We start from the raw sequence: 9763 nt of genomic DNA, 5'->3' as shown, positions 1-9763 counted from the left end.
AACCAGAACACATTTGGTCTTGAAGAGTCTTACTGGAAGTACTGAAGTTGGTTAGCTACATAAATTTTATAGCCCCTAATTTTGAATGTTGGAGCTGTTTTAAAAGCCAGAAGCAAGGGATATGTACTATTCCTCCAAACAATGTTTAGAATAAGTTATTTTAACACAACTTCAATTAAGGCTGGTGAAATGGCTGAGCAGGATTCATAGTAGTCTTAGCACCCATTGCTAAATGTCAAGATTCTTGTAGATCTGTCAGAAGAAACACATGCTAAGGAGAAAGCTTGTTACAGAAGCTTGCAGGGAGCTCCTCCTATTACATGGGAAAGCTTGGGAAAAAAAGCCCAAAAGGTTTCTTTGAAAACATGTCAATGAAAGTTGGTGCCATAGTGTATGAACATGAAAAACTGGTTATGTGGGGATGATCCATGAAAAGACATGCATTAGGGAAGAGGCAATGGAATCACAGTAACAGAGGCGTTGTTGAAGTGGCAGAGTAGGGAAATACTCTGTACAGCAAAAGACTGTCAGGATATGAATTACAGTATCTTGATTTTGACAAGGGCTGTGAAAACATGTTGCAAACCTGCTGAGGAGAGCCTGGGCAGGGTATTTAACTGTTTGAATGGCTAGAAACAGCCCTTTGGGATGATGTGTGAAAGAATCGTCTAGATTAAGATGCAACCTAAATACACAGACCTAGAAAGCAGATTCTGTGACAAAAATGTTCTCCATTTTGTTTCACTTTTTAAGCTTGAATAAGAGGCAGGATGATAGTGTTGTCCAGAGCAATCAAAAGAACTGGAAGGGAGTGCTTTAGGGGAAAGATTTAAGAGCTCAGTTTTTAGCTGTGACGAGCTGTCTGCTAAACATTGAAAAGGTAGAGGTCAACATTGTAGTCTAAATGGAAAAACAGGAAGGAAGAGTAAGATCTCTGAACTGCCAGCCCTGAAGCAATCGCTGAACACGTATGAATGGTAGCACAAAGAAAGGGAAGAAACTGAAGTGGGGAAAACAAAATTTCCCCAGAAACCTGGAATGTAAGTAATAAGACAAAGACATGCAGGAAAAGTGATTACAGACCTCGTAGGAAAATGAGAGGAAGATGTAGTCACAGGAGCTGAGGGAAGCATCAGATTTCCAGGCATGTGATTGAATGCGTCAAAGACAGCTGACAGGTCAGATATGATGAGGTTGATAAGTGATTTCAGTAGAAGGAAAGTCAGGGCAGGAACTGCAGTGCTTCAGGATGAAAGGGAGAAGGGAACTGGGGTGGTGTTTGGAGAGGCAAGTGGGGAAACAGGCAGGGAGAACCAAAAGCATGCTTATATTTGTGAGAAAAGCTAGCCTTCAACTAGTACAGTAAAAAAACATATTCATGGTTAAAGCTGACCTAACTAGTTTTAATATATAGTTTACTCAGGAAAGGCAAGGTGTGTGATAAGGTAGTAACATTCATTGCATCTGTCAATATGATGTAAAATATACAAGCTTTTCTTCATGTCTGCACATAAATCAACATATATTGCCCTTTATTTACAAGCTGTTGGTGAAGCAGTCACTAGCTGCTTGAGTTTGTGTGATATTTATAAATTTTGTGCTGACAGATTCCTCTAAAGTTTCAGCCTATGGATTATACAGCAATTCAGTATAAGAGGTGCTGTTCATTCATCACATACAAGTGCGTGTCCCTAGCAAGGAGACCTCCAGGGATCTCCGAAAGATTCAGAGGAGCTTTGCTGATTCAAAAGCTAGTATTATTTACTTTGAGTCAGGCTTGAACAAATGCCCTTTAATGATAATAAACTTCATTGTGACTTGGAAATATATTTTTCAGATAGTCTGTGAAATCAGAGTCCCAAACTTTTGCTTTTCACTATCCCAGGAGATCAAGTTGTTTATGAGAATTTAGTCCCAGCCAGTCCTTAATCCAAACATATCCAAACTCTGGCAGTCATGCTTACAAAGTTCCTATATAGAAGCCTGGAGCCTAATTTTGTGGTCAGACCTTTTCTTTAAAATGCATGCTAAAAATCCCCATCCCAAGCAATTCCAGACTTTATCTTATTTGGAAATCTTGGTGGCACTTCTCACTTCAGTGAGCCCCATCCATCAGTTCCCTCTATGGATTCTCATACTTGTTTAATTTGCTTTACTGACCTTTGTTTAACAGAACTGAAGTCGTGCTGCAGGGAAAGGGCAGGCTGTGGCGTGCTATCCAGGTGTCTGTCTTGCTGTACAGCCCATCTGGACAGGCCCCTAGCTGGAGGAATTTAATATTGATGTCAGTTCAAATAATGCCAAAATAATAACAAGAAAAAAGCAGATAAAGTAAAAACAGCCTTATCGATAATTATATTAAACTTGAGTTGCCTTGAAGGAAAAGCAGATGATTAAAAACAAATAAAGAGCACAGACTAACATCTAATAATGACCATTATGTTACTGCTTCTTCTGGAGGTGTCTGTAATAGTGACAGAATTATATACTTCATCGTTTAAAGGTACGAATACATTAGACAAACATTTCCTGACTTTGTGTCAGTTTTCATGTGCATGCTTGATAGCAGCTGTGCGTTTTGACACCACAGTCAGCTTGGCCCAGGTTACAGAGCCCTGCGTCTCCATAAGGCCGTTGCTACGCTGTTGTGAGTTAACCACAGTGGGCAGCTCAGCACCACACAGCTGCTCACTCACTGCTGCCCCAGGGAGATACAGAAGAGACTGAGAAGGGTAAAAGCTAGAAAAATCATGGTTTGAGATGATGAAAGTTTAACAGGTAAAGCAAAAGCTGTGAGCACAAAGCAAAATAATTCATCCACTGCTTCCCATCGGCAGGCAGGTGTTCAGCCATTTCCAGGAAAGCAGGACTTAGCTCACATAATGGTTACCTGGGAAGGCAAAGGTCATAACACTGGATGTCCTTCCCCCTCCCTTCTTCCCCCCATCTTTCCACCAGCTTTTATTGAGGAACGTGATGGCATAGGGTATGGAATATCCCTGTGGTCGGTTGGGGTCAGCTGTGCTGGCTGTGTTCCTACCAACTTCTTGTGCACCCCAGAATACTAGCTGGCAGGGCAGCATGAGAAACAGAGAAGGCCTTCACACTGTGTAAACACTGTTCAGTAACTAAAACGTCACTTTGTTATCAACTCTCTTTTGATCACAAATCCAAAACATACCACCATAAAAGCCTCTAAGAAGAAAGCGAAGTCCATCCCAGCCAAAGCCAGTACAACCAGTAAACAAACACTGTAAGGTGAGAGATTGAATTCATTTGAGAGGGGCCAGACCAGCATCAGCCCACAGGCAAGTTCTAAACTGACCTCCAGATGACCTTAGCTATGTGTTTTGTTATTTTTTTGTTGTTGTTGTTAATTTGTTTTTTATTTAATGGTTGGACTTGATGATCTTAGAGGGCTTTTCCAACCTAAATGATTCTATGATTTTATTGCAAAGCCACATATTTGCAACTCAGTACTGTCCTGTTGATGCCAAGTGAAATTGGAGGAAAGCAACCCATTATCTACAACTGATAGATTAGCTCTTAATCTTTGTTTTTTCTAAGCTTGTTTACTACCTTTGTATTATCAGGGTTCCCATCTAAAATAGGAAAAATCATTCAAGTTGTGCTACCTTCACTTAAAATAAATAAATCAATCAAAAGGTTAGGCAACAAAGATAAGATTGGTATTTCTGTAGCAACTTTAATAAACTATGCCAGCTCTTTTAGTCCCTGGTATATTCACAAATTAGACTGTTATTCTTAAAAAATATATTGTTTGTTTGCTCTTTACTAGTCAGTGTGCACACGCAAGGGAGGCATACTGGCATTTTACTTGCACTTTTGCACCAACATAAATGAACGAGGTGTCAGATGGGAAGAATTAGGTCCTGACTCAAGATTTATGTTCAGGCCTCCACTCTACATCTTTCTGAATTGCACTGCAAAGGTCTCTGAATGCTCCAAGTGACATTTTGGGATTTCCTCCTGGAGATTTCTGTCTTCACAAATAATTGTTTCTAAACCTGGATAATTCATAGTGAATTACTGATAAATGTGCATATACTCAGTAAGTAATTGGGGGGGGGGGGGAGGGGGGAAGATAAAAGATACTGTGATCTGCATAGTAATAATCGCACCCATTTCCCATCATTTAGGTCTGTAAGAACTCCTGACATTTGAAGCTGTCCTACCGCGTTGCCATGGCAACAAGAAAAAAGGAAACGTCAGATCTGAAGACTGCAGTTTACAGTTACTGTTCTTCACTACTAGGCCTCAGATGCTCCAGATTCAGTTTAATTTGCAACCTCACAATCTGTCCGACTATATATTGGTGTTTGACAGCCTCTACCCTAACTTCCATTTATTAATGGACTCCTCTTGCAAGACGCAAGGTTTATGTGACTTCACTGAATGTTAAAAGACCATGACATCTAAACTTGACCTTCGGGGAGCAGAAAACAGATTGACTCCATTTTTTTCTAACTGTTGACTTGTTGCTATTCAACTGTTCAGAAAATATTTTGTCTGTGGGTTAGTATTTGTATATGTATGCGTGTATGTATATATATATATATTTATATGGAGAGAAGAGTTATAGGACTGGTTTAGCTTTTATAAAATATTCATCTGGACTGTGCAAGTGACAAAGCAGAATAATACAGCCACAGATGAATTGTAACTATTCTGTATGGCTAAACCTACTGTATTTGCTGTTTATGGTGTGGCCAGAAGGAGAGAGCCTATTGCAAGCATATCACTAAAAGAGCCTCTTTGTTGACACCAAATGAAGCAGGCCCAAGGCTCTGCAGCAGCACTTCTTGTACCTCAGGTTCAGCAAACAGGAAATGCAAGTCCTCCTGCTCGTTTCTGATCTGGACTTCTTTCCTTATGCCCCAATTGGAATTTAAGATCCCCCAGGAGCACAGCTCTTTGCCTCCCCTTGCAGCGGGAGCAGTGCCAGGAGGTGAGACGAGCTCAGATTTGTGAGACAGTGGGGAGCAGTCAGCTGCGACTGGCTCTGTGTGGGTCGCTATTGACAGCGGTGGGACATGCTGGGCCTGATTTTTTAAAGGGGGTAAAGTCAGCTTCCTTTATGTTCCTGCAGATAATTATTTGCTGGGGCAATTTACAAAATTTAAGTCTTTTATCAGTTCTGCAGACACAGTTAAGTCAGTAGATGTCTATATGAGAAGCTGATCAGAACAGCAAAAACAAGGTATTTCTCAGAAGCACTGGTCTCTCTCTCAGCCTCTGTGCAGCTGTCATCACACATATAAGCGCAAGGAGGAAAACAGATACCCTATTATATAAATATATTCACATATATATAGTTTTGAATATATATATATATACATACATACACATGTACACACCGTTTCCAGTTAAGAGTAACAAGAGCATTTCTTTGTGTGCATAAACTTACCACACTTGTTTGCAGACATGGGAAAAAAGGGTGTTCGTTACATAGGAATATGAATCCTTTTATATTCTGTGAGCATGTAAGGCTGAAAAAAAAAAAAAGAAGAAAAATACCTAACTGTATCAAGATGATCATCTTGTTAATAAATTGTAAATGATCCATCAAAGCTCACACCAAATTTTTATAAATTTAACACAAAAAGTATACTAGTGACAGACTGTGGCTTTTATTAGAGCTTGCCAGTAACTAGGGTAAGGTAAGTGTCTTAGAATATTTTAATAAACTTGCTTATTTAAAGTTTAAACAAGAAAGCTTCCTTATGCAATAGAACTTTGCAGCTGCATTCTTTAGTTAGCATTTTTACAGTACTTATGAGTCAGACTGTATGTCGTCTTTACTACAGTGAGATTATGAGCATATCTTCCACATCACATATATGTTTCAATAGTAAAGCTTTTTGGAAACATTAAAAACTCCAAACATACATTTAGTTTTCCATAATGCTACACTAGATATTAAATGTGCGTTGGTGGTTAAAAATTGCTGTACAATAGCTTTTCTCTGACTTCCTGTATTGTACCAAATATGACAACAGATTTTTGTTTTGTTTTTATTCAAAAGGAGTAATAACAATGGCAACAGAGGAAAAATTAGTTTGTGAATTAGTTTGTGCCATGAGTTTCCCTATCATTGTAAATTTCTTGATAAGATACAAGCTGCCTTCAAACAAGAACCTGTTTTTCTCTTCCAGCTTAACTCCTGCAGTCCTGGCCAAGTGAAATCTCCTGCTGACCTTGTTTCTCTTGCAGCACGCTTTTGGTGTTTCACTTCCCACAGTGGTGCTTTGAGGTTAGTGGGAGTTTCTGTTGAGCAAGGACTTCAGGAGTGGGCTGTTATGCAGCTGCAGGCATTTAAAAAGGAAGTGCCTGATCTCAAACATTAACATGGGCATGCTTCTAGTTCTCTTTCTCTGCCCATGCCTTGTAGTAATCATGTGCTGCTGCTTTATCATCAGCAGTCATGTCTTATAAAAACAATAAAAATTTTAGGCAATGTTTTCAAAAGGAAAAAAAAATCAACAAATGCCTAACATTACTGGATTTTCAGGATACATATTTAGTGATTTCATCCAAATGCACCCAAAGATGAACTGCACCCTCCACTTTGATCTACGAAACCTCTATCTTGAATAAAAGAAATGATAATATCCTCCCCCCCAAAATACTCTTTTTCTACTTGCATTCTTCCTCTTTCTATCAAGCAAAACCCACCTCTGGAAAAGACACCCGATGCCATTAGTGTCATTTCTATCAAGTACCAGATAAAGCTACCCTTTTCTAATTTACACCAAGGTTCACGTAGCATTTGGTGGATCATTCCAAGGGCATCCAAAACCAGGAACAAAGAAAAAAATTTTACCTGGAACTGCACTAACAATGAATAGACTCTTTCTACTAATTTGTGCCCAAGGACAAGAAATCTTTCTTCTCAGATAATACTGCAACCTTTTGACATGTAGAGAAGTCAGTACAATGGCTGAAACTCTGAATCAAGATGCATCAAAGGCTTTAATCACCATTATCACTTTATCACTCCAACCAAATTAAAGTTGCCCAGCCTTCACTGTGTATCTCTTTAGGCCTCAGACTGAGCTAATCACTGGACTACCTGAGCACTCAAAGAGAAGATGAAGCTGCCATGTTAATGTTTCTCCACCGTACCTGAGAACCAACACTGTTTAACAAGTGACTGTGTCACTTTCTGTGGTATTATACAAATGAGGAACCTCATGAGAATCTGAATTTTCTTACCTGAAAAGAAGCTCAAAAAATTCTATTCATTTCCTGAAACAAAGGAGAAATAATAATTTGTTAGTTTCTCACACTATCATGAAAAGCAGAGAGGTTGCAAAATTAGTTGTCCTTTTTTTTTTTTTTTCTCTTTTTAGTTAATTATGTTTAACATGTGTTCAGCCAAGCTTGCTGTTTTTATAATACAGCGCTGATTTCTACCTAGCTATTTTGGTCACTACAATGTTTATTTCAGCCTATGTTTGCAGACATACAATGCTGTCTGGAGTCAGAAAGACAGTGAACTTGATTTTTTTTGTTTTGAAACATGCATAAAATGTCTTGTGCAAAAATCATTTCACTTTAGAAGAGTATCTGCTGTTAAAACACAAAGTGGGTATAACAATCAGCAAGAAGTGTTCATTAGCAAGGTAAAGGTCTAATTTGTGGTGTACTTGCTAATTGAACTCTGTCTGTACACCTCATGCGCATACTCACGATATGCTTACGTGCATTTATTAATGTACATTTTGTTCGGTAACTGCAGGTCTGAAGATTAAAACAAAGGGAAACCAGCTGAAATTTCCTACTGGTTAGCAAGGAAAATTAGGTAAGAGTGGAACACTGGCTAATATACTTTCTGAGACCCATTCTCATTTCACTTACACTGGTGTAAATTAAAGAGCAACTCCATTACTAGGCTTGTTTGAGCTTCACTTAGTTGTATTTAGATTAAATTTTTCATTTAAACCTCTCTACTGTTTTTACTGGTCTGCTGTGAACAGTAAAGCAGAGATGACTCACTTCCTTCACCAACCACTTTAACATGTCTCTAAGGAACCCAGCATAATTTGGTCTAACCTTTATTTGAAGTGGCTGTGGCCTGTAGTCAAGTAATTCGTCCTGGTCTCTCGTGTAGTCATTTAAGTTAGGGATCACTGTAATACAATCCTCATTTGTTAAATTGTGGGTTTACAATCAGTTCATAGGAACCTATGTTAAATGTTTTATCACTACAAAAGGAAAGATGTTATAGTAACAACTTTCACATCATTGGTCTTTCTTTCCTTTGCAAGACTTCTTGCTGAAACACTAAGAAAAATGCTGGGTTTTGTCTCAATAGTGCACTTAGCCATTTGAGACACAGCAGAATTTTGTACACAAATAATTTTACACCACTCCTTATCTAAAAGCCAAGTTTCTTTCTGAATGGGTTTAATAATTACTCATATAATTAAAGTTTAAAAAAACAAACAAAAAATAAAAACACGATAAATCATATTAAACAGTCATGTCAGCTTGAGAACAGCAAGTCTAGGACAAAACTCTGATCCTATCTTTCCTTTGTTGCATCTCTAGAGACTCGGTTGTCTGAGAGATATGCTGGCCAATGGTGATAAAATGAGAAATAACTAAAATAATAATAGCTTTCTATTAACTCTGTGATCTATAATATTTAGAGTTAACAAACAAAGTATTTCAGTAGTAATTATAACAGCTATTCTCTTTAAAGCAGATATAGCTGACTATTTAACTGTGCAAACCATATAACCCGTTGACTACGCTGTTTTCACATCAAGATATACTAGTTGGTTTATATTTGTCCAGATGAAATGGATACACTCATCCACTCTCGGTGGAAAGTTATTAGTTGCACAATTGCTATGTGTGTGTATATATGTAGATATATAGAGATATACACATACATATATAAATATATATATATACTATATGCAGATGGAGACTAATACAACATGGGGACTCGGAATAAGTAGTTTAATCCAATGATTCAAGGATGAGTTAAGAGATAGTTTGTGTTACGTATGCTAAACCACTCTGATTACAAAAAAAACAACAACAAACTCCACACACTGAAATCCAGGCTTATTCCAACTCTCATGTTGTATTTATGCTACCCTTAGCTGTCCCCTCTTAATAAAATTTATATCATTTGAAGATATCTATAATTATTTACCAACTCTTTTTTTTTTTTTTTCTTTTTCCTTGTCTACATATCAGCTGGTCATAAAAAGTGAAAAGGGAAGGGTTTAGAGCCAGAATTCTGCATTTCTCTGCTTTCAACAGGACAGATATTTAGGAAAGTTTCATTAACCCTTTGACCATTACACTCCTTCTCTGCATCAATATGTGGCTGTATTTGATCATTTGGGGGTAGTAATTAATGTAAAGACAGACTATGTGTATGTACATGCATACACACACCGCCTGGGACTGTAGAACAAGAGCATGTCTGGTGAACTGATGGTGAATTCAGTACAAACAAGCTGTGTTGTTACTGCCATTTCAGACAGAAACCTCCTGTAAAAACATATTTGCCCCATAACAATCTCTCTCTCTCTCTGTTATCACCAAGATGTTTTTTTACGAGTTCCTTTCTTTTTTTTAATGCTCAAGCAAGGAGAAAAATATTTTGTTTGATTTAAAAATAATAATAATTCAGCTACATTTCCAGTTAATTGTTCCTTTGGGCCCTAGTTGCTGAATTGCTTGCTGTTTCTGAGGTGTAAATAAACGTTTTGATTTCTGA

At 37.9% G+C, this 9763-nt stretch overlaps 1 protein-coding gene and 1 long non-coding RNA gene across 9 annotated transcripts in view; one reads left to right on the top strand and one right to left on the bottom strand.

Annotated features, from left to right (window-relative positions):
- The window catches only part of LOC308176550, a 15642-nt gene extending 10122 nt beyond the window's left edge, over positions 1-5520 (bottom strand). Inside the window, exons 1-2 of the long non-coding RNA XR_013938377.1 lie at positions 5429-5520; positions 2161-2263 (exon numbers count right to left, since the gene is read on the bottom strand). This is a non-coding gene — a long non-coding RNA (uncharacterized lncRNA). The remainder of the gene's footprint in view (positions 1-2160; positions 2264-5428) is intronic.
- Positions 1-9763, top strand: part of CDH13 (cadherin 13) — a 489849-nt gene extending 480086 nt beyond the window's left edge. For all 8 annotated transcript variants that reach the window (XR_013938364.1, XR_013938365.1, XR_013938366.1 and 5 more), the window contains one exon: positions 4161-9763. Coding sequence is in view for 5 of the 8 variants with exons in the window: in XM_080552453.1 (XP_080408579.1) it covers positions 4161-4168 (8 nt within the window). In the remaining 3 variants the exon portion in view is untranslated. The remainder of the gene's footprint in view (positions 1-4160) is intronic.

The sequence above is a fragment of the Anser brachyrhynchus genome, assembly GCF_964034855.1.
Source record: "Anser brachyrhynchus genome assembly, chromosome: 12".
In the NCBI taxonomy this organism is placed as follows: Eukaryota; Metazoa; Chordata; class Aves; order Anseriformes; family Anatidae; genus Anser; species Anser brachyrhynchus.
This window is presented reverse-complemented; position numbering and strand designations above follow the sequence as displayed.